This window comes from Lactuca saligna, chromosome 5, assembly GCF_052625555.1.
Source record: "Lactuca saligna cultivar CGN05327 chromosome 5, ASM5262555v1, whole genome shotgun sequence".
NCBI lineage: Eukaryota > Viridiplantae > Streptophyta > Magnoliopsida > Asterales > Asteraceae > Lactuca > Lactuca saligna.
This window is the reverse complement of record NC_136421.1, coordinates 39,846,241-39,873,439: the sequence shown is the minus strand read 5'-3', so window position 1 is coordinate 39,873,439 and position 27,199 is coordinate 39,846,241. Positions and strand designations below refer to the sequence as shown.

Genomic DNA, 27,199 nt, shown 5'->3' with positions numbered 1-27,199 from the left:
AGCAACAATTTTTCCTCAAATGACATTATAAGGATATTTTAAAATAAATAAAATCAAAAAAATTTCTTTTATTTTAAAACTATGTGGAAAAACTTATCCTTACAATCCATATGAAAACTTGTTGTTATCTATTCCTAAGCAATACCTCATAACTCCTAAGAAGTAGCTCAAGAATCCGATCTTCAAACTACGCGATAGAAATCCATCTATGCGATCAGATTCAGCATATTCTTTCTTTAAGTTCCTTCATTTTTTCTTTGATTCTTAAAACATCAACATGTGACCCAGTCACATCATGTAATAAGAATCTCAGAATAGAAACTTAGCAGAGTTAGATAGTGGACTTTACCTGAAGTAGAGTCAAACTTATTGACTTTAACATCCTTAGGTAAATTTGGCAGCTTCGCAACTAATGACCCTTTCTTTGGCAATATAAACATATGGACCCTTTGATAATGGTATACGGGACTATTACAGACTTAGCATTTTCTCTTTACCATTTGGTCAACCTAGTTGACTATGGTCAATCTCTTTCCTTGGGAAGAGAATGCTTTTTCTGTATTTCATGTGTCACTATTGTCAATGTCCATAAAGTTTTAGGAAGTTGATCTTAGCAAATAGATAAGATCATTAAGGGTCTTGTCATAGTCTGTTTCATAGGTGTTCCACAGGAACTCACTATATGACTTAGAAAGTGATTGAACCATCAACTTTCTCAAGACTTTGACACCCAACTCTCCCGGCTTGTCAATATGTGACTACATCTCCAAGATGTGACCACACCTAGACCTTCACTTGCTAATAGGGCTCGAGTGACCTTAAACTTTTTAAGAACTTGTGGGGTAGGGAGAATAATTGGAGGAGGTGAAAGAAGTATGATTTCCATGGGACATCATCTTCATTTAGGAAAGCTTGTTTCAAGAGATTTGGGAAGATCATAAATGTCTAAACTAGACATCTTTTGGGAGATATTCAAGATAGTTGATTTTAAAGTCCTTAATATGACACCCAATATGAAATATTAAGGCTAGGACCCAACAAACTATTTTATAACTTAGAAGAGGTATGCTGTTATCCAAGCTATAAAACAATTTGATGGTAGGTGAATGACGATTCACCAATTTCCACCAAGATAAACGAAATGTATTATTAGGTTTTAATTGGATTTGAAATTCCTAGATCTTTTGAGATTCATTGAACTGTTCAATGGCATGTTTCAACCTCGAGTGTGCCCTTCAGGTTTTGTGACTGGGATGCCGAGGATCACAAAACAAGGTGTGAAGTAACCATGCAAATTACTTGGTACCCTTAAGTGTTTACCCCTCAATCGATGTGCCGGTTAACCACACACGCTCCATCGATACTATGATAAACATTAAGTTACCCTTTGTCTACCTTGTTAAATACGAGTTAGTGTGCCGGTTAACCACACACGCTCCACTAACCAACTTAAACAAAGTGCAGAGTGTAATTTCATGGATTAGCACCTTATTCACATTTTCCTAAGTAACTAAGATTGGGAATTATTAAGAGTTTAGTTACTTAGTATTTATCATTAATACTTTTAATGAAGGGAGAATTATAGTCCTGTCAAACCCGTTCGGCTAACGACCCTCCACCGGTCAAGCAAGCGGTGGGTGAGAGTGGACACCCATTAAGTTGCCATTTTATAGGCAACAACCTTATACCCACCTTATAGACCGGCTTCGTGAATGAGGCGTACTAGCGGTAAGACCGACTTTACTCTTATACATACATATATATATATATATATATATATATATATATATATATATATATATATATATATATATATATATATTATTAACTTATAATATTATAAAGTATAAGGGTTGAATTTTAACTTTTAAAATTCTAAGGGCTAACTTGGAATTAAAGTATTCATAAGAGAAAACTTTACAAATTCCAAAACTTTAGGGCAAGTTTTGAAACTATTCAAAACTAATTAATTCCATAACTTATGTGTTTAAAGTAGTTTTAATCCAAAAACTCTTCAAGTTCCACAACTTATGGAAGACTTTAAACTAATAAAAGAATTAACTTTTCTTTATTTTTTATAACTTATGGACTTAATTAAGGTTACACTTTTATTTATTTATTTAATGAAGAGACTCTTGGTCCTCCATAACTTGAGGACAAATTATGGAGTCATAACTCCAATTAATTAGAACTAGACTCTTCATTTTTGTAACCTTTGCCAATTTTTATGAGTTTTATTAGTCTTTAATGTGACTCTTCATGTAACTTGAGGACAAGTTACACAAACACATTTTATACTCAACTCTTAGATTAAAATGGATTGAAAACAACTATTTCAATTAACTTTTCTATTAATCTAAGCAACTCATAAGAACAAGATAATTCAAATCAAACTTTTTCATGTAATTAGTCTAACCTTTAAACTAATACAAAACATGAATCTATTGACAACTATCTTTGAAAATGGATTAGCATGAACATTACCACATCAAAAAAAACAAGTTTATAAGTTCAAAAACAACTTAGGGTAATGTTTCTAGTCCATTTCTAGCCAAAAACCTCGAAAGTATGCTGTCTGGGGTCCAACTCGTCGAGTGCATGAACACAACTCGGCAAGTTGGATGCATTTTGCCTTGGACTCGTCGAGTCCCTTCATGGACTCGGCGAGTCTGCTGGGTAGACAGCAACAAAACTCGATTTTTCAGCTTCTATTGCAAGTATAACAAGAAAACAAGCCTAGGCTCTGATACCACTGTTGGGTTATGAGCATTCTAACACTCCTAAGTGTACATGCAACCCTAAATACCTTGGATCTATGTTTTCTCTATTATACATGCAAATATGAACATCCAAGGTATTATCCTAATCTAACATACAAAACTATGAATATAACAAGATAGAATACATACCTTTTTGATGTAGAATGTCTTCATGAAGCTTGAGTGCCTAGTGCCCCAAGTGTGACACCTCAAATGGTTCACAGTCATCAAAACACTTAGAATAACTTAGAGAGAATTCTACACTTCATGAAATCGGCTAGCCCTCTCTAGAAATAATACTAGTCTCTCTAGTGGCAGATTTTCCTCAAGAATAAGATGCTTATATAGTTATACAATTAGGGTAAACCCTAATTGTCATGACTTTCCATTTCCTTGGATCCATGGGTTCAAATACACCATGGAGCATCCATGGAGCATCATATGGGTTTTGGCCCAACTAGATAATCCATGGAGCATTAGCCCACTATACAAGTATGGATGATTTACACAATCAACCCATATATTTAATTAATCTTCTTTTGATCACTCAATTAATCCTAGATTAATTATTGATCAATACTAATTAAATAATCTCATTATTCTTATTATTAATACACTAGAACTTATAATATATTAATAACCATAAGTGTCTTATTTCTCTCATTTAGTCTATCCAAGTGCATGATGGTATGCAACCCAAATGGACCATGCCGGGTCGGGTCAAGTTTTACCAATTATAGTTATGGACTTAGACATTAATCCAACAGTTCTAAGAATTGAACCCGTCAACTCATTTGTAAACATGAAAAATATGTTTAAAAAGATCATATAGTTGAAGATCCTTACACTATTATTAAACCGAGTCTCCCAATCTATTCTTGATCGTATAAAAGCAAGTCCTAACTTCCAGAAGCGCAACTACACTTCACGATCACATATGTAACTCAATTACTCATGTATCTGCTCACATTTTTATCAAATGAATTATTAAGAATATATACATTCAACCTTCCCACTGTAGGTCCAAACACAGTATTCGAACAAACAAACATGGGTGTGTGTTCCAATTCTTAAGTGTGAACTTTCTTCATTGAATTCAACCCCTAATGTCATATTAGAGGTAGGCAACCTCTATATGAGGAAATACTATTTTATCATATGGTTCGCCAACTTTTGTTGCGACATTACAAACTATATCGAAATTACACCACTCGTTATTAAATCCCAAACTTTGTTGTTCCTCTTTTAGTTCTGTTCCTTATTTGCTTTTTACTTAAGCCATACATGGTGGTTGTTTTTTTTATTGTGGACAGACGTTAAATACGCATGAAATCATCCAGGATTGGTTCATATTATTTTATGTCAATTGTCGTCGATGAAAATAGTATTTCCTCATATAGAGGTTTCCAACCTCTTATTCTATTTAAAACAAAAAAAAAACTTTGGTTCCTTATTATTGTTGTTTGTCACAATGATGTTTCTTTTGGAATCATAGAAAAATATTATAATAGGTTCAATATGACGTATATAAATACCTAGGTAGAAAACTATATAAAATGCCTTTTATTGGAACACTACCTATAAAAGCAATCCGTTTAAGTACATATCATAGAGTTTGAACTTTGAAGTTACTTTCAACTCAAAACCATTGTTAGTCTTCTTATAAAGTATAAACGACACCCATGAACCAAACCCTATTTAACTAGGCCCATTAAATACAAGGATCAATCAAATGGGTTCTCTAGTTTATACTTAAGAATTGAATATTTAAACTCCCAAATAAATAGGCCCAAATGAGTGTGAAAGTAAGGCAAAAACAACACCCTTAGGCTATCTTAGAATCTATATACTCTTTTTAAGTCAAATAAATCTATTTTAACTAAAAAAATTCACAAGTCAAAACCACCCTTTCCTCAACCGTGCCCAAGCTATCGCCGCCACCGCAGCACCACCCAAGTGCGCAGACCCAGAGATTTGACTATTTCCCTGAAACAATTCACCGTAATACCAATTACCTAACTTTCTGTATTAAGTCGTTCTTTCTTTCTGTATAAAACCAAAAAGAAAAAGACTAAAGGATTGTTTGATAGTTGTTGAGTCAAAGTTGACTCAGCCCCGAATCTGAATCTGAGTCAGGACCGAGTCATAAGCTTCCAAGCATATGGTATCAAACAGTCTGAATTTTACCAGTAAGACTGAGTCAAAGTTTACTGAGTCAGACTCAACCTCTTACCAGACACAGTAAGAGATATATCAAACACCACCTAACATATAAAATAAATTACGGTACCTCTAGTATTCTCATCATATCATGCCCAACTAAAAATATTCCCTGAAATAATCACACGCAACAATGGGAAAAGTCAAAAAGTAAATTTATATGATTGTTGCGTTAAAAATGAAAATCAATTTATTTACCAGTAAGATTGCAGGAACTGGTATGATAAATTCAAGATATATAGTTTTTGTTGGGTAAAGGAATATATCAAGAAGCATAATAGCATTCACTGCACCACTTGCTCCCTAAAATCACAGAATTAAATTTACAAACTGTTATATATTGTATATAACTATATATCATGTGAAAAGTGTTACTATTTTTTTTTTTAAAATAGGAATGTTAGCATACCAGCCCGGGGACTTTTGAAGGGTCGGGTTCGAATAATCGTCTGTCCTGTATTTATTAAACAAACGATAAAATATATCGATATATATTTTGCTCTATAATTTACGCAATAATAATGTTTACCTTTTTTTTACCAATGCAACAATCATTCATTTTTTTACCGATTAATATAACAATGTTTCACTCTTTTAACAATTTATGCAACAACTTACCTTTGATGATGGAGCTAGAAAAGCATGGTGCAATAGAAAGAAAGCTGAACCAACAAAAGCCCCAGCTAAGTATAACTTCAGAATAAATTCAGGCCCAAATTGTTGTCCAATCTGTCCAATGATTTGTCAAAAAAGGACAAGTTAATAAAACTATGTTTTTTTTTTTTTTTTTATAAAGCGTATCATTTATTTAAAGGCATGCAGAGTTGCACACTCACACTCCTTCCAAAGAAATAAAGCCCGATCATATTTGAGATGATGTGTCCAACTTCAATGTGACTGAAAGCAGAAGTTATCATGGTGTGGAAGCGTCCGCTTTTGAAGTTGTCTAATTGTATCTGCACAAATGATATAATTCAAATAGAATAAAAGAATTAGGTTATGATGTTAATAAGCATAAAGAGAACTGAATCACTCACCATGAAGTTTTGCATCATGAACTTACGATCAGCAACTCTCCATAGAAGAAAAACAGCTACATTTGTCACGATTAAGCCTATTACCACACCATCGCTGGTGAGTCTCCTTCTAAATTGCGACTGCCTGTGTTAATAAGAAGATTTGTAGATTGATCGTTTTATTTAGAAAGGGGGGAAATTAGAAATGTTCATGTCGTGTAGCAGAACTTAACAATAAATGTGTTGTTCCTAGAGTTTTTAACTTTCATCCCTTCGAATTGAGCGAAGAAAGGTTTTGAGGATATGGTGTCAATTACATGAAATGGGAATATTTGTAGATTCCAATTGTGGAATAAATCGGTGGTGATATTGATAACAGAAGATAGATAAAAGAAATTACCATGTTTTTTGGTAGCTAATTGGTTGATCGAATTGGAAGCTTTGTCTTCTGAATTGAGCTCTTACAAACCCAAGTTCACCGTGATCCACGAAAAATTTGCTTGTGGCTTTCAGTTTCAAAAGCGCATTAGGCAAGAGCCGCTTTAGAAGAACTTGGTTTGAAAGGACTTTCATCAAACAGTTGGTGGGGGCTTGCTGCAATGGCTGTGGAGAAGTGGTGTAATGAGAGAAACCACGGTGGTGGAGGTGGTGGTGATGTGGGGGCACATCGGGGGCCCGGTGGAGAGGGAATGGGTTTGATCGTAAGGTTTGTGAAGCAATTTTTCTTGGGTTTCTGGTAATTAGTTTGAGGGAGAATAGCTTCTGCATAGTGTGATAATCTACGATAACGAACCCCTCACGATCTTTGAAAGTTGGTTACTCTTTAGACTTAAAGTACTCGATTGCTAAGCGGATCAAAAAACAATCCTTTCAAACCCTAATTCCCAATTCCCAATTCCCAATTCTAAAATGAAAAGTGAGATTTTACTATTTTAGGGTAAAAGTTTAGTTCGTATCGGTAAGAATTGACTACAAGAAGTAATAACCTATTACAAAAACAAGTAATGTATTCACGTTTAGAACTTTATATGATAACAATCTAATTATCTTTTGTTCACAAGTCATAACATAAACCAAAAATAGTTCTTGTATAAAACACAAGTTTCATACAAAAATGTGTGTTTTCTTTTAATACAAACGGTGACATACATATCATTTATGTAAATACTAAATAATTTTGAAATCAATATCATTTTTGCACTATTAATCTTATTATATACCTTAAGAATGTTGGGTAAAGACGGTTTTAAAAGTTGTTGCCGACATAGAGGGCTATTAACATCGTAGTAACACATGAAACACTGTCCATCGTGGTAACACCTGTACCACTTGGAACACCGCCCATCGTGGTAAGACCTGGAACACGGCCCTAGGTTGGCGCCTGGTGTTACAACGGTAAGAGCTTGAAACATGTGTTGTCCGATCCAAAATTGCATTTGTGCCCTTTCTTTGACCAATTAATGATCACTTTTTAAAAAAATAATAATAATTTCCTTTTACTTATAAATACATACATTCTGCCTCAAATTCATTTCACGCTATTCTTTTTTCTTTATATTTTATAAAAATTCAATACTTCTCCAAAATAAAATAAAAATGATCCATTTAATCTGTTCAACAATGATGATGACGATATCTTCGTTAGTATGATGTATGAGTATTGCACGAATACAACTAGATCCAACTTTTAAACTAACAAGACGTGTGATGTTAAACAAAAATCGCAAAGAATGAGATGATGTTTTAGTTCACGATTATTTTACGGATAATTGTGACTATCAGCCATTCGATTTCAAAAGAAGGTTTCGTTTGTGAAAAAAATGTGTTTGTACGGATAACCAATGCATTGGAAAGCAAGTATCGGTTTCTTTCAATTTTGCATTTTTTAAATGTAGCTTTTAGATAAAAGGGTAAATTACACGAATGGTCCCTATGGTTTGGGGTAATCTGCGTGGTTGGTCCCTAAAAAGAATTTTTAACTCGGACCATCTCTATTATATGTTTTTATCACGTGTTTGGTCCCTATTAAACATAAAAACACAATCTTGCCCTTTCAATTTAATATTAAATATATATATATATATATATATATATATATATATATATATATATATTTAGGAAAGGTATTTATTAAAACAATTCATATTGGTAATATGTACCTTGCATCTCATATCTTCACCTCCTCACTATCAAGTCTACCTCCCTAACCCTCCTCACCGGCGACTTGAACTCCTCCCTCTCAGATCTTCATTGGCGAGTTGCATCTAATTCCTCTCCCTTTCCACCTCTCATTTCATTAGTGACGGAACCCCAAAATAACCCATTTGTGACCTAAATACCACTGCAAGCCTGCGATTCACCATGATGCTATTGCCGCATGCCCCATCGTCAACGCCAAGCAGCATCTTTCGACCACTATTGTCCAACAATCATCCGCCGACCTATCTCTACTTTGTCGGTGTACTCCACCCCTCTCTATTTCGCTAGTGAACAAACATCGATGGTTAATTTGCAATAATCGAGTATTGATTACTAGTTGTTCGATGATCTTTCTTTTTACAAATCGATTGTCAATGTTTGTCTGTTAATTTGGTTTCAAGTTCTAGGGATGGCCTGCGATAAGTTCCCTTGAGTTGCAAAATCAGCTGTAACATCCATAAAATTCATGAAAATTTTAAATTATTTAAAACCAATCCACAATCATCATTGTTTACGATTTAGTTTTCAAAACATGTTTAATATCAGAGTTTTTCCCAAAATCATAAATTATAATACGAAGAGGTGCACGATTACGCCTTCGCCTTCCCACAGTCGTCTGAGGTACCTAAAACATAATCCAAAACTATAAGCCCAAAGCTTAGTGAGTTCCCCCAAAGTACCAACACACAAACAAATAATACATATACAATAACAACATAATATGGGTCCAATCAACCATTGGGTTGGAATACCCCAGGCTCCTCAACCATCGAGTTTGAATGCCAACATACTATGGGTCCAATCAACCATTGGGTTGACACCCCAAAACCACGAACGGCGGAAACGTTCAGGGGTGGCGGACGTCATGTACAGTATCACAACAGTGTAAAATAGTAAACAAGCAACAACATCATCCATGGCATTATAAGTAAAGTTTTAATACATGTGTGTGTTCTTTCATTGTAATAAGACACCAAAAATATAATCAAAATAAAAGACGATACTTTTCTGCTCCGTCTTCTCAAAACCTGGCCACCGTACCTGTCTACTGATGACCTGAAAATACAAGTTATTTTGAAAGAGAGTATCAACTTTAAAGCTGGTGAATTCATAAGTATTTAAGTGTCATTGTCTTGCTTTGATAAACTGTTATGAATGTCTTGTAAAACCTTTAAGTAAGACAGTTGATATAAGTATGAAAAAACCTAAGAAATCCTTTATTTCCTACTAGTATGAAATGTAGTCTTCTACTAAGACCCGAATGTTTTGTAAGTAAAATGATAGTTTTTCCTTCTATAGATTAGCACTAAAGTACTTAGTCTAACTCATCGTTTATGTGAAAGTATCACAACATAAAATAAACAGGAAAAAGTATAATCATGTAAGTATTATCCCTGGATTACCAAGCCTAACACGACACCGCCGAAACGAAAGGTATAACCTAATGAACATCCGAAGATTGTCAAATTAACCCCTGTAGCGAACAGTGGTTCCAGGAATGGTTAGTCCCGTAACTGACTCTACATCGCTGTAAGCGAAATAGATAACCTAATGAACATCCGAAGATTATCCAATTAACCTCTGTAGCTAACAGTAGGTTCCAGGAATGGTTAATCCTGTAACTGTCTCCTAATATAAGTAATAACAACCAAATGAACATCCGAAGATTGTCCAATTAACCTCTGTAGCAAACAATGGTTCCAGGAATGGTTAATCCCGTAACTGACTCCCGTTGAACTGGGATGGGCTGGATGATTTACTGAAGGTACTAATAAATCATCTTTACGAATCGAGTTTCAAGTATTCATGTAAGTATACACAAGTAGATGTATCTACGTAAAGGTATTCATGTAATGTGTTCATGTAAGCGTATTCATGTATCATGTAAGCATATGTAAAGGTACTCATGTATCAGGTAATGTACTCGTAAAGAATCATGAATGAACTAACTCTTGTGTGATTCCTTGTAATAGGAATAATGTTTGATATCTTCTAACTATCCCTATGATAGTTAACTGAAAGATAATTGGTTGTTCAAGAAGGTAAAGGTAATGGTTTTGCAAGATATCTAAGAGTTTTGAATAATAATTAAGAGTGACTTGATGTCCTGTTAATAAACATTTCAAAACCAATACTTTTGTTATCAAGGTATTTTAACATAGAAAACCATTTCATGCATCACATTTTGTAGTATGTGAAATCTGTTGAATGAAAACACAGTTATAAAATACATATAAATGATTTAATAACATGTTGTTTTCTACTTGTATTCCCCCCCCCCCCCCCCCACCATTAAAGCATTTAAAATCATTTAAAACATTGATTAGGGGTATGAACTCACCTGAAGATGGTGGTTTGGATGAACTGAACGATGTAGGATTGTTAGGTGTCAAGTGAAAACTTGTTCACACTCAATGATCCTAGTTAACATATAATCACACATATATGTATTCAATTAGACTTTAAACCACTAATTGATAAACTTAAGACATCCTAAGGTATGTAAAACACCTTATATAAGTGCTACAAGCCATAAGGATTGCATCTAAGTGCTAAAGGACCTTGCTATGGTGTTTGGGGTTCAAGGGTAAACTCCCTTGGAGTTTACGGTCTAAAGGACTTTACCCTAGGAGTTTACGGCAGTAAGCTCTAGAGTTTACGGTCTAAACTCTAGTCTTAAGGTCCAAGTGTTGTTTCGTGGTTTAGCAAGCCTTTTGAAGCAATTCTACTAAGTGGTTTAGCCTTTGGAATGGACTAGGGCCACAAAACACCCTCTTTGAGGAGTTTACGGCCTAAGGGAATTTTCCTTTGGGTTTACTACTATAAACCCTTATGGAGAAGTGTATTGCCATGTTTTCAAGTCCCTAACACAAGTAGGTAAATGTATGTGCTAGTTTCTAAGCCTAAGGAAGGAAAAATGACCAACTTATACATACTTTAGGGTGTTTACGGTTTTGAGAGATCCCCAAACCGTAAACACCTATATTTGTTGGTTTTATATGTTTTTCAAGGCTTAGACACATCCAAGGAAGGTTTAATCAGTTCAAGGAATGCTTAAACATCAAATTAGGGATTAGATAAAGACTTAGGCACACTTTGGTGCACTTTATGGTGTTTACGGCCCAAGCATCTCCTTGGACCGTGAACACCTCAAGCCTTGTGTTCTTGACACATTTTCTTGGTGCTAACTTGTAATACTATCTCAATAAGACTCAAGGAGTGATGTACTTACAATAAGGAAGCTTGAAGTATGCTAAAAGTGCAAGAACACTTAGTGTGTGTTCTTGGTGTTTTTGGAAATCTAATCAAAAACACAAATGTAAATGGATGAATAGATGCACAAACACTAGATTAAGTGTTTAATCAACTTGAAATGGATAGAACACTTACAACTTGGAAGATCTTAAATTGATTCAAGTTTGCTACTTGAGAGTGTTTCTTGAGTTTACTCTTTGGGGAGTTTACTCTTTTGGATAAAATGGGGAGTAAACTCCTTTTGACTAGACTTAAGGAGTAAACTCATGGATAAGCATGAGTTTTCGGATTTTGGTATGATTTTTCGACTCAAACTAAATAGTTTAGCCGAGGGTTTCTAAGACGCGCGGTGTTTGCGGTTTTTAAATTTCAAAACACGAGACGGCCCTTTCTTACACCCGTTCGTTTAAAGAATAATATTAAAATAATCAAACGAACTCCAAATTTGTTAAAATAAGTAATAATGAAATTAACTTATAATAAGAAGTGATTTACTTATAGGGTTTGACCGAATGAAAATTTCGGGTTGTCACATCATCCCCCCGTTAAAGGGAATTTCGTCCCGAAATTAAAGTCGAAGCAAATAAAGTATTTACAGGTAACTAAGGAAAAAGATGAGAATATTTCCGTTTCATCTGATCCTCTCGTTCCCAAGTGAATTCAGGTCCCCGTTTTGCGTTCCAGCGAACCTTCACTATTGGGATACTGCTTTGTTTCGTTTGCTTGACTTCTCGGTCCATGATCTTTACTAGTTCCTCCACGAAGTTGAGGCTCTCGTTGATCTCGATCTCGTTGAGTGGAATAACAAGAGTCTCGTCGGATAGAAACTTTTTCAAGTTCGACACGTGGAAGGTAGGATGTACGTTACTAAGTTCACACGGTAGATTGAGTTTGTAAGCTACAAGGCCGATTCTCGCGAGAATCTCAAAAGGCCCAATGTATCTTGGATTGAGCTTCCCACGTTTTCCAAAGCGTATCAAGCCCTTCCAGGGTGAGACCTTCAGTAGAACTCGGTCTCCCACCTGGAATTCCAATGGTTTCCTTCGTTTGTCAGCGTAGCTTTTGTATCGGTCTCTAGAGGCTTTCAATCGTTCACGAATTTGAACGATCTTCTCTGTCGTTTCCCGAATGATCTCCGGACCTGTGAGAGTGCTTTCGGGAACTCGTCCCTTACCTAACTGGGTATCACCCACCTCAGCCCAGCACAGAGGGGATCTGCACTTTCGGCCATAGAGGGCCTCGAATGGAGCTGCCTTTATGCTCGTGTGATAACTGTTGTTGTAGGAAAATTCAATGAGGGGTAAATGGTTATCCCAAGCTTTTCCAAAGTCAATCACACAGGAACGCAACATATCTTCTAAGGTTTGGATAGTTCTCTCACTTTTCCCATTGGTCTGTGGATGGTAGGTTGTACTCATGTCCAGCCTAGTTTCTAGGGAACTTTGTAATGACTGCCAGAACCTCGAAGTGAATCTACCATCTCTATCAGAGATAATAGATAAAGGAACACCATGCAGCCTTACAATTTCCCTAATGTAAGTTCTTGTAAGTTTCTCCATCTTGTCTATTTCTTTGATTGGCAAGAAGTGTGCAGACTTGGTCAGTCTATCAACGATGACCCATATGGAATCAAGTCCACCCGTCGTCTTGGGCAACTTGGTTATGAAGTCCATAGTGATCCGCTCCCACTTCCATTCTGGTATCTCCAGTTATTGTAAGAGACCGGAGGGTTTCTGGTATTCGACCTTAACCTTCGCGTAAGTAAGGAATTTACTCACGAGGGTAGCAATATTTGCTTTCATGTTAGGCCACCAATATAACTTTTTAAGATCCAGATATATCTTATCTGAAACGGGGTGGACGGAATAATGAGTGTTGTGAGCTTCCGTCATGACCAAGTCTCTAAAGCCACCATGTTTCGGTGTCCAGATCCGATCCATGTGGTATAAGGCTCCGCCACCCTTGACTTCCAAGTTCTTATCCATCCCTCTAAGGGATTCACCTGCCACGTTTCCAGGTTTCAAAGCGTCGAGCTGAGCCTCCTTAATTTGCGTGGACAAGTGTGAATGGATAGTTAGAGTCAAAGATTTCACTCTACGACCAGTATATTCTTTCCGACTCAGGGCGTCGGCTACTACATTGTCTTTACCCGGATGATAACGAATTTCGCACTCGTAATCACTGAGTAGCTCAACCCACCGTCGTTGTCTCATGTTGAGCTCTCTGGTCGAAGATGTGTTGTAGACTTTTGTGGTCTATAAAGATCGTGCTTTTTATACCATACAGGTAGTGTCTCCAGATCTTTAGAGCAAATACGACTACTCCTAGTTCAAGATCGTGGGTGGTGTAGTTAACCTCATGTGTCTTCAGCTGTCTCAAGGCATAGGCTATGACTTTACCTCGCTGCATCAGAACACATCCGAGTCCTTGATTGGATGCATCGCAATAAACAATGAAGTCTTCTATCCCTTCGGGGAGGGATAGTATCGGTGCGGTACATAAGGCTCGTTTGAGCGTTTGGAACGCTCTATCCTGTTTCTCTTCCCAGTCAAAGGCCACGCCTTTCTGGGTCAGGGTTGTTAGAGGTTTCGCTATGCTGGAGAAGTTCTGGATGAACCTGCGATAGTAGCCAGCTAGACCTAGAAATTGACGAATTTCTGTAGGTGTCTTCGGTGCTGACCAGTTCTCAATGGCCTTGATTTTGGAAGGGTCCACGTGTATTCCTTCTTCGCTAACAACATGGCCCAAAAATTCGACTCGTCGGGTCCAAAATTCGCACTTGGAGAACTTCGCATAGAGCTTCTCCGCTCGCAATGTTTCTAAGATTCTACGGAGATGTTGACTATGTTCCTCCTTACTTCGAGAGTAGATGAGTATGTCATCAATGAAGACGATGACGAACTGATCCAAGTAAGGACGACACACCCTATTCATCAGATCCATGAATACGGCGGGCGCGTTTGTTAATCCGAACGGCATTACTACAAACACGTAGTGTCCATAACGAGTTCGGAAGGCTGTCTTGGGAACATTCTTCTCTAACACTCGTAGTTGGTGATATCCGGATCACAGATCTATCTTCGAGAAGTAGTTGGCTCCTTGAAGTTGATCAAATAAATCGTCAATGCGGGGCAAAGGATCACGATTTTTAATGGTAAGTTTGTTGAATTCTCTATAATCGATGCACATGCGAAACGATCCATCTTTCTTCTTGACGAACAAGACTGGTGCTCCCCATGGTGAGAAGCTTGGCCTAATGAATCCCTTCTTGAGAAGTTCATTAAGTTGACTGGAAAGTTCCTGAATCTCGGCCGATGCCAGACGATAAGGAGATTTGGCTACTCGGGTAGCTCCTGGCACTAAGTCGATTCTGAACTCGACTTGGCATTGCGGTGGTAAACCGGGAAGTTCTTCTGGGAAGATGTCGGGAAAGTCACGTACTTTGGGGATTTTCTGAATGTCTTTCATTTCTTGACTCGTATCGACGACATGTGCGAAGAATGCATGATATTCCTTTCGCAAGCACTTCTGGGCTTGAATGCACGAAATGATACGAAGGCTCGTACTAGGTTTGTCGCCGTAGATAACTAATGTTTCATTGTTAGGAAGGTTAAGACGAACTGCTTTTTCAAAGCACATGATGTCAGCACGAAGAAGATTCAATCAATCCATACCGATGATAACTTCAAAACATTTAATTTGGACTGGCATGAGATCTATCTTGAAAGTATGGCCATCTAAAGTTAAAGTACAACCTACGTATATGCAGTTAGTACTCTCCGTTTTCCCGTTAGCCATTTCTACCGTGAATGGATTATCTAATGCACAGGGTTTTTGTTTAAGTAGGTGTGCAAATTTGTGACTTACGAAACTTTTCTCTGCTCCACTGTCGAAAAGTATGCAAGCATATGAGTTATCGAGGAGAAACGTACCAGTAACTATCGTAGGATCAGCTACCGCTTCCTCGTGGCCTAGGGCCATAACTCTTCCTACTCCTCCAGCCATCCCCGTTTTAGGGCAGTTCCTCTTGTAGTGGCCCACTTCGCCACAACCATAGCAAGCTTGGCCCATATCGGCGTTAGGAACCTGGGCGGCCTGAGCTGTTGGAGTCCTGCAGACACGGGCTGTATGCCCCTTTCTGTTGCAGTTAGAGCACTACATCTCCTTGCAAGGTCCGTGGTGGTGGAATTTGCACTTGGTGCACTTCGGAAGGGTTCCAGCATATGTTTTGCTGGTAAGGGGTTCGCAGGGACAACAGGAGTTACTGTGGCAGCATTGATTGCCACAAGTTGTTGTTTCTTGCAGGATTCTTGCGAAGCCCCTCTTTTCCTCTTGTTCCACCCCTTCTTGTGGTTGTCGGGGTTGGACTTTTGTGGTACGGATGCAGGGATTGTTGGGTTCCTGTGTTTCTCGTGGTATATGAGAGACTGTGCTAGCTCCTTGGCACTATCAAAAGTGACAGGCTTGGAGGCTAACACACTTGACTGGATCTGGGGCGATAGTCCCCAGATGTATCTCTCTATTTTCTTGCTCTCCAGAGCAAGCATGTCAGGGCATAGGATTTCCAGATCACAGAACCTATTTGTGTAGGTTGAGATGTCAGATCCAACCATTTGCAGGCTCCAGAGTTCCTATTCGATTTTTTGTATTTCTCCCCGAGGATAGTACTCTCTCATCAGCATGTCCTTCAAGTGTTCCCAGCTGATGGAATATGCCACCACCAGAGTCAGGTACTTAACATGGCCGTTCCACCATGTTAGTGCCCTGTCAGAGAAGGTACAAGCTGCGAACTTGACCTTGTTGCTTTCTTGGCAAGCGCAGATTTCAAAGACAAATTCCATCTTTTCAATCCACTGCCTTAACACCATAACCCCACCAGTACCATTGAAGCTGCGGGGTTTGGAGTTTGTGAAGTCTTTATAGGTGCATTCTCGAGGGTGTCCATGGCTTTCATCGTGGTTCGAGGGAGGTGCACCTATTCCTGATCCACTAGGGACAGGAATGTTGATTGCTGACACAGCAGCTGCAACTGCTACTGTGAAAGCTGCCTGGAACATGTTGGCATCAAAGGGGTTAGGTGGTTGAGGAGGTTGAGGTTGTGGTGGTGGTGGAGGTGGTGGTATCGGTGCTTCGTTGTTTGGGTTACGCCTGGGATTTCTGCATGGCGGCATCTTTAACTATATGTTTAAAAGATGACGACATGGATAAGAATAAATGAATAATAACTGTCTCTCATGAAGTTGTGATCGCGCCACGTCACCCAAACTCGCACAGCACCCTCTCGACTTAGAAAAATCACAACTCTTGCATACGATATCCGTTTTTGATGTCCTTTATTTCCACATGTAGGTAAAAACAAGATCTACAACTTTTATTTAGACTCTGTCGGCTAATTATTGACCGTTCTTAAATTTAACAGTAGGAGGAGATTATATTGTTAAATGTCTGCGTAAAATTCATAACTTCTACATACGGACTCCGTTTTCGTCTGTCTATTTATCGTTGAGTTTATATTAATGAGATATTCAACTCTCATTTAGGTCGTGTAGGCCAAAAACTGCTCGAACTAAAATTCGAGTTTCGGACCGTGCACTTGCACTGCTATGTCAAATCTTAGAAAATTCATAACTTCCTCATGCGAAGTCTGATTTGAGCGTTATTTTTTTTTGTATGTTCTCAGTTTAACGTATACAACAACTTTTTTTTAGATCACTAAGGCTAACAAGTATTTAATCAAAAATTGACTATTTACGTCTCCCGGTGCCGTGCCGGTTTTGTCGTAAAACTTCGATGGACCATAACTTCTTCATTATAACTCGGATTTCGGCGTTCTTTATATGTACGGAACCCTTGAGACATGTTGGTTAAGATTATTGTAACACCCAAAGTTTGGAAGGCCAAGAAAGGAAAGAAAACCCTAATTTTAAGGGGCGACTCGGCGAGTCCAAGGAGGAACTCGACGAGTCCGAGCGGGATCCAGGTCGAGGAGTAAGTGACCGACTCGGCGAGTCGGCCAAGGTGACTCGGTGAGTCTGGTCTGAACGAGGAAAACCCTAATCCCGGGAGTTGTATCCTATTTAAAGGGTGTTATGTCCCTCCCTCAGCCCCCATATCATCCTAGAAAACCAGTAAACCCTTGATTCCGTGTGAGCTTCCATCATTTGAGAGAAATAGCTTGGAGGAAGGAAACTTTGGAAAGGAACTTGAAGATCAAGAAGGTTGCTTCAAAGGAGGAGGTGTAGATCCGAGATCTACTTCAGTTGTGTTCATCTTGGAGGTAACAAGCTGCTATCTTCCCTCCTTTACATCTAGATCTACTTTTGTTATAAGATTTGGGGGTTTTATGGTTGTTTGAGACCCAATTCGAGTTTGGGGCCTAGATATGTTGTTGCCACTTCAAATCTAGTATTGGGATGGTCTAATATGTCATAAAGCATTAAAAGATGAGGAGTTGGTGAAGCCCTTTTGTCCCAAAACCTAGCCCTATAGTGTTTTGAGCCTAGATCTCTTTAGTTATACGTAAAGTCTGCAACTTTACGTGAGGATTGAGCTTTGGGAGTATGGATCTATGAGTTGGAACCCTTGCATGACTCAAAAGCCCTCTGCATGTAAAGGGATTTGAATGGACTCGGCGAGTCCTTTGAGTGGACTCGGCGAGTAGCATGAAGGTGAGGAGGAACTCGACGAGTAGGATGAACAGCTCATCGAGTCAGATGAAGATTACCTTGTACTCGGTGAGTCTGTTCGTGGACTCGGCGAGTCAGGTTGCGAAACCCCAAACCCTTCAAGTTAAGACTCGAATCAGTGAGTCCGGTGGAGACTCGGTGAGTTGGACAGGTCAGGACTCAGAAATCGGTAGACTCGGCGAGTCATGGACTGACTCGGCGAGTCGAGATACGAATGGAAGGAATCTGAACATTTGAACTCGGCGAATCGGTAGGGTGACTCGGCGAGTAGGGTTGACCTGGAAGGTTGACTTTGACCAGGACTTTGACTTTGACCAGAGTTGATTTGGTTGTCTTTAGGGGGCCAGTTAGGCTCAGTGTTGCTTTGATATTGGTAGTTCGGGGATCAAGAGGAGCAGGAGTTCAGTGAGTTGTCGGGCAGCAGCTAGTGAGATCATCAGCAAGTTCAGCCAGTGTAGGTGAGTTTCCCTTTTGTGTGAATGGGTTTAAGACCATAATGCCGGCCCATGTAGTTACGAGTAGAAGACCCGGGGGTTAGCCCTAGGCACAGTATGCTAGTATGATATTCAGGATGAGGTCCAGTAATAGCGGGCGGGTGCCTAAGGATTTGTTTATATGATAGTTTATACTTGTTGTCTGTGTGATACATGTATGTGCCTGGTAAGGAGGTGAGTGTGGGCGAGGTCCCGTATCTCACCAATAGCAGAGTGTGGATGGGGTTCCATATCTCATTAGTAGCAGAACAGGGGTGAGGCCCAAACTAGAAAAGGAGTGATAGTGGGCTGGGCCCGTATCTCACTACCAGTAGGAGCATGGACGGGGTTCCATGACTCATCAGTAGCCGGACAAGGGCGAAGCCCAGGATAGGCGAGGCCTTAGGACAAGATCAGTCGTATGAGTTTAGCTTATGTGTTGTGACATGTTTATGTGATATTATTTGTTGGCGGGCGGGGCCCTGTGACAGGAGAGGCCTAAGTAAAACAGATCTGTATCTGAGCGGGGCTCGAAGCCAGGCGGGGCCTGGAGCGGCGGGGCCGTTATAGCGGGCAAGGCCCAAGGTAGGGGCGAGGCCCAAGATAGCGGGTGTGGCCCAGTATATGTTGTATGTGGTTATGCATAATATGTGGTAGGGTGGGGAACTCACTAAGCTTCGTGCTTGCGGTTTTCAGTTTTGGTTTCAGGTACTTCCGGTAGCGGAGGGAAGAGCTCGGGGTGATCACATGGCACACACCATAGATTAGACAACCTGGGAATGTTTACTCTGATAATGAACATGTGTTTTGAAAACTTATACTCAGATTATGTTTTGGAATGATGACTTTGCTTAAAGTAATGTTTTATTAAAAGAAATTTTTGGTCTTAAATTTTGGGTCGCTACAATTATTTATTCTACATAATATTTTGTCAAAAAGTCGTTTTGGACCCGTATGATCTCTAAATTAACTAGCCCGAATCTACGGGCGTTACATGTTTGGGTCTATCAAGACCGTTATGATGGAGTATTTTGATGACAGGTATGCAACCATAGCTAAGATGGCTACCGCAACAGCTACAGGACTTGTAACAGCGGCAGGGGGAGGAGCCAGTCGGGGCTTCTAGTACCGGGACTTCGATAACACGAAGCCCCCAACCTTCGATGGGACTCAAGATCTGATCATAGCCATAAGGTTGTCTGATGTGGATGGATGTTTATTCATGTGCTCATGTCCTACTAACTAGAAGGTCAGATGAGCCCTGAACTTGCTAAGGTCTGGGACAAAGGACTGGTGGAGATTGATGACCAGGTCGCATACGAATGACCAGAGAGCTGTTGTTACTTGGGAACAATTCAGGGACATGTTTTGCGCTCGCTGCATTATACAGGTCAAGCGCGAGAGGTTGTCACAGGAGTCCTTGGATCTAAGACAGGGTACGGAGTCGGTGACGGAGATCACCTGCTTATTTACTGAGAGGGCGATATTTTTCCTGGAGTTTGCTTCTGCGTAAGCTCAGATGACACGTTATTTGAGCATGATCAAGACTGACATCCGTCAGTTTTTTCCACTTAACGATGTGATACACTGTTGGAGTTACAAGAGGCCACTAGGCAGCGTGAGTTGGAGATTCAGCTGCAGTTGAGGGAGCAGTGGTAGGCCCTGGCACAAACACGCCGGCGCCGAAGCGGTCTAAGACCGGTGATACAAGGTCTGAGGGAGAGTCAGGCCGCACTTGTGGGAAATGCAGAAAGGCTCATTCGGGGATTTGCCGATCAGGGAGCAGGTGCCACAAATGTGGCAAGTAGGGCCATCTGCCCAGGGATTGTAGGCAGTAGACTCCAGCTCTCGGAGTCAGACTTTGTTACCATTGTGAGCAGGTGGGCCATATGAAGGCCCAGTGTCCCCTACTAGCCGCCAAGCCGGTGCAGGCTCTCGTGTAGGCTACACTGAGGATTACTGACGGGAGGTCGGGTTGCCGGTATGTTTCTATCCCTTATCTTATTGATTAGATTTGTTTTATGCTTATCTTTTTGTACTTGTGATTAGGTACGTTTTTAGTGAACTCCTTTCCTGCCTTGGTATCATTTGACTCGGGGGCGAGTCAGTCGTTTATCTCTTAGACATTTAGTAGGGAGTTCAGTGTACCAGTAGGAGAGCTAGAGTGTCGGTTGCGAGTCTTTATCGCCAACGGACACATGGTTTCTGCTTCTTTGTGACAACCCGAAATTTTCATTCGAACAAACTCTTCAATCCAACACTTCAATTAAAAGTTAAATGCTTTTCTGCTAATTTTTAGCCAGTTTAAAGTCCGTTTGAGTATTTTAATTAATTATTCACGAATCAGACGGATAAATGGAAGTGATTTCTAGTTAATCGGGAATGTAATGGAACAATCAACACCTTGAAATGGTGTTCACGGCCAAAAAAAGAGAGTTTGGGCCGTGAACACTCTTAGGGCCGAAAACGCATGCCTTAAGAATGAGTTTACTCTCCATTCTTTCATTTCCTAACTTCCAAACTCAAGAACCAAATCCATTCTCTCTCAAGTAGCATACCGATCTTCACCCGATCTTCCAAAAATGTGAGTATTACTTGACTTGATTTATTGTTATAACCTATCTCCTAGTCATTATACATCATTTCATCCATGCAATTGTTGATTTTCATTAGATCTTCAAAACACCAAGAACACCAAGAACACACATTAGTGTTCTTGGACCTTAAACACCCAATCGAACTCCTACCTTGTAAGTGCACTTGCTGTAGCTTCTTGTATGCTTAGTATGATCTTAATAACACTTGAAAACCATCAAAAACCATAGAACCAATGAGTTTACGGCCAAGGATGATCTTGGGCCGTAAACCCCTTTCAAGGTGGTAAATTGGTCCCTAGTCCCCTCACAAGCTTTGGAAACTAGTCTAGACTCGTTCCTTAATATGTTTATGTGTTGAAAACATCAAAATACCATAAATAATAAGGGTTTACGATAGCAAACCCAAAGGGAAATGGTCATAGGGCCGTGAACTCCTCAAAGGAGGGAAATGGAGCCCTAATCTCTTCCAAGGACTTAACCATCAAGTAGAAATACTTCAAAGGGACTTGTAAGGCTTCAAAACATCAAAGGGTCAAAGGGGAATGAGCTTACGGCCGTAAACTCAAGGGTTTACGACCGTAAACTCATTGGGTTGAGGTCATAAAACCGTAAACTCAAAGAAGGGGTTCTTTGGAACCCTAAACCCAATAGCTTTGTCCTACAACAACTTATATGCAATCCTTGGGACTTATAACACTTATATAAGGTGTTTAGCATGTCCTAGGATGTCTTAACATTGTTAATTGGTAGTTTAAAGACTAATTGGATACATATATGTGTGATGATATATTAACTAGGATCATTGAGTGTGTATAAGTCCTCACTTGACACCTAACATCCTACCTTATCCGTTCATCCAAACCACCAAGTACAGGTGAGTTCATACCTCTTAATCAATGTTTTAAATGATTTTAAATGCTTTAATGGGGGGAGTACAAGTAGAAAACAGGATGTTATAGATTCAATCACATGTGATTTATAACTGTGTTTTCAATCAACTGATTTCACATAGTTCAAAATGTGATACATGAAAAGGTTTTATGTCTTAAAATATTTTGTTATCAAATGAATTACTTTTGAAATGTTGTATAAAATGACATCAAGTCATCATTATTTATTGTTCAAAACTCTTAAATGTTTTACAAAACCTCTTTCATCTTCTTGATCAAAACTATACCTATACACTTATGTTCATATATATATATATATATATATATATATATATATATATATATATTGATATGATAGCTTTCATCCTTCATTCAGTTCCCACAATCTTGAGTAACAAGGGTGTATAAACCTTCTTGGACATCAAATACATTCCAGTAAACTATTATAGGGATAGTTTAGGGGATACAAAACATTATTCCTATTACAAGGAATTACACCAGAGTCGGTTCATTCATGAGTCTATACTAAATGCTATATGAAGAGATACACTTATATGGATACACTTACATCGATACTAGTACCTAGATACTATATGATGAGATACTATTACATGTTATACGTGTAGATTAGTTCTGTCTATCCTAGTACAAAAGGATACCATACGGGACTAACCATTCCGTCACCCAACTGTTAGCAACAGATGTAATGAACATCTACGGATGCCTACGGTTAATACTTATACTAGGGTACCTTTACGGGACTAACCATTCCTACGCCCTACTATTAGCTACACATGTATTAAAACTTTACTTTTAATGCAATGGATGATGTTGTTGCTTGTTTACTACTTTACACTGTTATGATACTTCACATGGCGTCCTCCACCCCTGAACGTTTTCGCCGTTCTTGGTTTTGGGGTGTGACATTCTTCAATCTATAGGAGATGTGAGTTGTAGATCTTCGGAGTGTCCTTCCAGATAGACTTGATCCCGATTCCCATGGGGGATGTGTGTGTGTGATTGTGGGTATGGACTGGCTTAGTCGTTCCGGTGCCATGATCGACTACGAGGGTCAGCAGGTAGTGGTTTGAACCCCAAGTGGGGGAGAACCGATTGTCTATGGTGAGGGTACCAGGTTGGGATCAGGGTTTTGTTCAGCTACCAGGGCTCTACAGTACATTCAACATAGATGTGTGGGTTATCTAGCGTATGTGGTGGATACGCGGGTCAGAAATCAAATTTCAGTTTTAGAGGTTCCGATGTTCAGGGAGTTTGCTGACGTGTTCCCAGAGGAGTTACTAGGAGTGCATTCGAAGAGGTAGGTCGAGTTTAGGATTGACCTAGTGCCAGGTGCGCCCCCTATCGCCAAGGCGTCGTACCGATTGGCACCAACAGAGCTGCAGGAGTTGTCATCACAACTCCAGGAACTGCTAGGCAAACAGTTCATTCGTCCGATCACTTCTCCATGGGGAGCATCGATTCTCTTCGTCAAGAAGAAGGATGGTTCACACCAGATGTGCATCGATTACGGGGTGTTGAACAAGTTAACAGTGAAGAACCGTTATCCATTCTCGAGGATATATGATCTTTTCGATCAGTTGCATGGAGCATTTTGGTTCTCCAAGATAGACCTGAGGTTCGAGTATCATCAGGTCAGGGTTAGGGAGGAGGACGTGGAGAAGACCACATTTCAGACTCGCTATGGACATTACGATTTCGTGGTGATGCTGTTTAGGCTCACCAATACACCAACAATATTTATGGACCTGATGAATTGGGTCTGTAGACCGATGCTCGATTGTTCGGTCATCATATTCATCGACGATATATTGGTATACTCCAAGACCTGAGAGCAACATGAGGAGCACCTTCGGGAGTTGTTGGGAGTTATGAGGCGGGAACAAATTTATGCTAAGTTCTTGAAGTCTAAGTTTTGGTTACGATAGGTTCAGTTCCTTGGACACCTCGTTAACCAGGATGGGATTTTGGTCGATCCGGCCAAAATCAAGGCGGTTATGCAGTGGGAAGTTCTAAAATCTCCTTTAGACATCACAAGCTTTCTGGGATTGGCAGGGTACTACCAGAGATTCATACAAGATTTCAGTACCCCTCACTCGTCTGACGAGGAAGGGGTGGATTTCCGGTAGGGCCCTGAGCAGCAGAGGGGGTTTGAGACCCTCTGATAGCGTTTGTGCGAGTTTCCAGTATTGACTCTTCTGGAAGGAGACGAGGATTTTGTGGTGTTCTGCGATGCATCCATCATGGGACTGGGAGCGGTCCTCATGTAGAGAGGATGGGTGATAGCTTACGTATCGTGGCAGCTGAAGTCGCATGAGACGAGATACCCTACTCATGATCTGCGGGGCGATGGTATTCGCTCTCAAGATCTAGAGACATTATCTCTATGGGGTCCGTTGTACAATATACATGGATCATAAAAACCTGAGATACATCATGGATCAGCCGAACCTAAACATGAGTCAGCGCAGCCGAACCTAAACATGAGTCATGGATCTAGAGACATTATCTCTATGGGGTCCTTTACCACCCAAGTAAAGTGAACGTGGTGATGGACGCTCTGAGCCGCAAGTCAACTGGATCTTTCACTCCAACAATATCAGTGGATTCTCCACTCGTGGTTTTGATTAGAGAAGTTCAAGCTGAGGGTATGCATCAGGAGAATTAGAAGCTTGAGAAGATTTGGGGTGAGAACACCCGGTTTATAGGATAGTCGGGGACTATTGACTCGTTATGGTCGGGTCTAGGTTCCAATGCTAGGTGGGGTCAGACAGACAATATTGGAGGAGGCTCATAAGTCTCGCTTCTCTATTCACCCGGGGGGCACCAAAATGTACTGGGATTTGCATTTGAGTTATTGGTGGCCAGGCATGAAGAAAGAGATTGCGTGGTACGTTGAGAGGTGCTTGACCTGCCGAGATGGTCAAGGCTGAGAATCAGAGGTCACATGGTCAGTTACATGGCATAGAGGTTCCCATATGGAAGTGGGAACAGATCACGATGGATTTTTATCACGAAGCTGTCGGGGACGGCAAAGGGCTTTGACGCTATTTAGGTCATCGTTGATCAATTAACCAAGAACGCCCACTTCTTAGCGATACGGGAGAGTTCATCGGCCGAGAAGCTGGTCGACTTATATATCCGGGAGATCGTTTCTCTCCATAGGATACTGGTCTCTATTGTTTCAGATCGTGACGTTCAGTTCACCTTTCGTTTCTGGCAGAAGTTCCATGAGGAACTGGGCACTCGTCTGCACTTCAGTACATCTTACCATCCACAGACAGATGGCCAGAGTGAGAGGACCATACAGACTCTCGAGGATATGTTGAGAGCCTATGTCATTGGCTTCGGTGGGATCTGGGATTCCTACCTACCTATGACAGAGTTCTCCTACAAAAACAAATTTCATTACAGCATTGGCGCTCTGCTTTATGAGCTATTGTATGTACGGAGATACCGCACCCCATTCTGTTAGGGGGAGGTCGGCCACATGGTAATGGGTCAGACCAAGGTGGTCCTGCAAACTACCAAGAGGATTCGACAGATCAGACAGTGGCTGCAAACCGCACAGAGTCGGCAAAAGAGTTACGTCGATAGACACCGCTCTGAGTTGGATTTTCAAGTCGGTGACATGGTGCTCCTAAAGTTCTCGCCCTGGAAGGGTGTGATCCGCTTCAGGAAGAGGGGGAAATTGGGTCCCCGGTATATCGTACTGTTTAGGATCATTGCCGGGGTTGGCAAGGTGTTATATAGAATAGAGCTACCAGAGGAGCTTAGTCAGATCCATAACAATTTCCATGTGTCGCAGTTGCGAAAGTGCATATTAGAAGAGGCGACAGTAGTGTCCTTGGAGGATATACAGGTCGGCGAGCATCTGAATTACATAGAGAGGCCAGTAGCCGTACTGGAGAGGAAAGTGAAGGTTCTACAAAACACGGAGGTGCCTTTGGTGAAGGTACAATGGGAGCACCAAAGAGGGTCTGAGTGGACTTGGGAGTCGGGGGCTGAGATGCGGGAGCACTATCCGGAGTTATGCATCGCAGTGAACTTCAAGGATGAAGTCTAGTTCAAGTAGGGGAGAATTGTAATGCCCTAACTCTCAGGTATAGACTTTACAGTTATATATTTTCATTTTGAAAGGTCGACTCGACAAGTTGGATCCCCTGACTCGTCGAGTAGGAACTGATTTGGTCGTATAACTTAAGTGACCAACTCAAGAAGTCGGAGGATACAACTCGACGAGTTGGAGCTGGCAGATGAAACCCTAATCTACAGGGTCTAGCACCCTATTTAAAGGATCATTCGCCTCCCCTCGCCATCCCCTAGAGCTTTGAAACCCTAATTCGCATGTGCTCTCCATTTTTTGTGATTTTCAAGCTTGCAAGGTGATTTGGAAAAAGGATTGAAGTATAAGAGGATTGGAGCATACAGGAGCTGGTGGATCTAACTCTTCTGCTTATTGGCATCATTTTGAAGGTAACAAGTCGTTACCTTGACTTTACTCCTTTTAAATCTCTTCATGTTTAAGATTAGGGCTTTTCTAACATGTATGTTAACCATTCTCGGGTATGGGCTAGGATTTGAAGTTGCAACTTCAGATATGAACTTATCTTGCTCTTTATAGCTATAAAGTCTCTAGCTTTAGCAAATATGAGCCTTCCTTTTTGAGTTAAACCCTATTATAAGGTTGGATTTGGTATTCTAAGCCTTTAGAGACTTGCATGCACGTAAAGTTTGCAACTTTATGTGATAAACATGCCCTGGGAAGCTTGATCTGCAATATGGAGCTTTGGGGTGGCTTAAAAATCATCTGAATGGAGGAAGGACTGAAGGGACTCGACGAGTTACATGGTCAACTCGGCGAGTGTGATGAAGATTAGCCTTGAGGGTTTCCGCATGAACTCGGCGAGTCAGCAAGATGACTCGACGAGTCAGTTAGGGTTTTCTCGACTTTTGGACACGCAGGGACTCGACGAGTTGTCTGGAAACTCGACGAGTCAACTGGGGATTTCACAACTTCTCGAGTACTGGAAGGACTCGACGAGTCAGAGAGCTGCACTCGACGAGTAGGGTCAACCTTAACTGT

The 27,199-nt window shown here is 40.2% G+C and overlaps 1 protein-coding gene across 1 annotated transcript; it reads right to left on the bottom strand.

Annotated features, from left to right (window-relative positions):
• Positions 1-4,387: 4,387 nt before the first annotated feature.
• On the bottom strand, positions 4,388-6,939 carry LOC144998740 (RHOMBOID-like protein 12, mitochondrial). Its single transcript, XM_078958473.1, has 8 exons — positions 6,396-6,939; positions 6,017-6,140; positions 5,816-5,935; positions 5,598-5,708; positions 5,389-5,433; positions 5,178-5,282; positions 5,050-5,091; positions 4,388-4,745 (listed from the first exon to the last, which is right to left on the bottom strand). The coding sequence occupies exons 1-8, from the start codon at positions 6,761-6,763 to the stop codon at positions 4,656-4,658; spliced, it is 1,005 nt and encodes a 334-aa protein (XP_078814599.1). The 5' UTR covers positions 6,764-6,939; the 3' UTR covers positions 4,388-4,655.
• Positions 6,940-27,199: the final 20,260 nt, after the last annotated feature.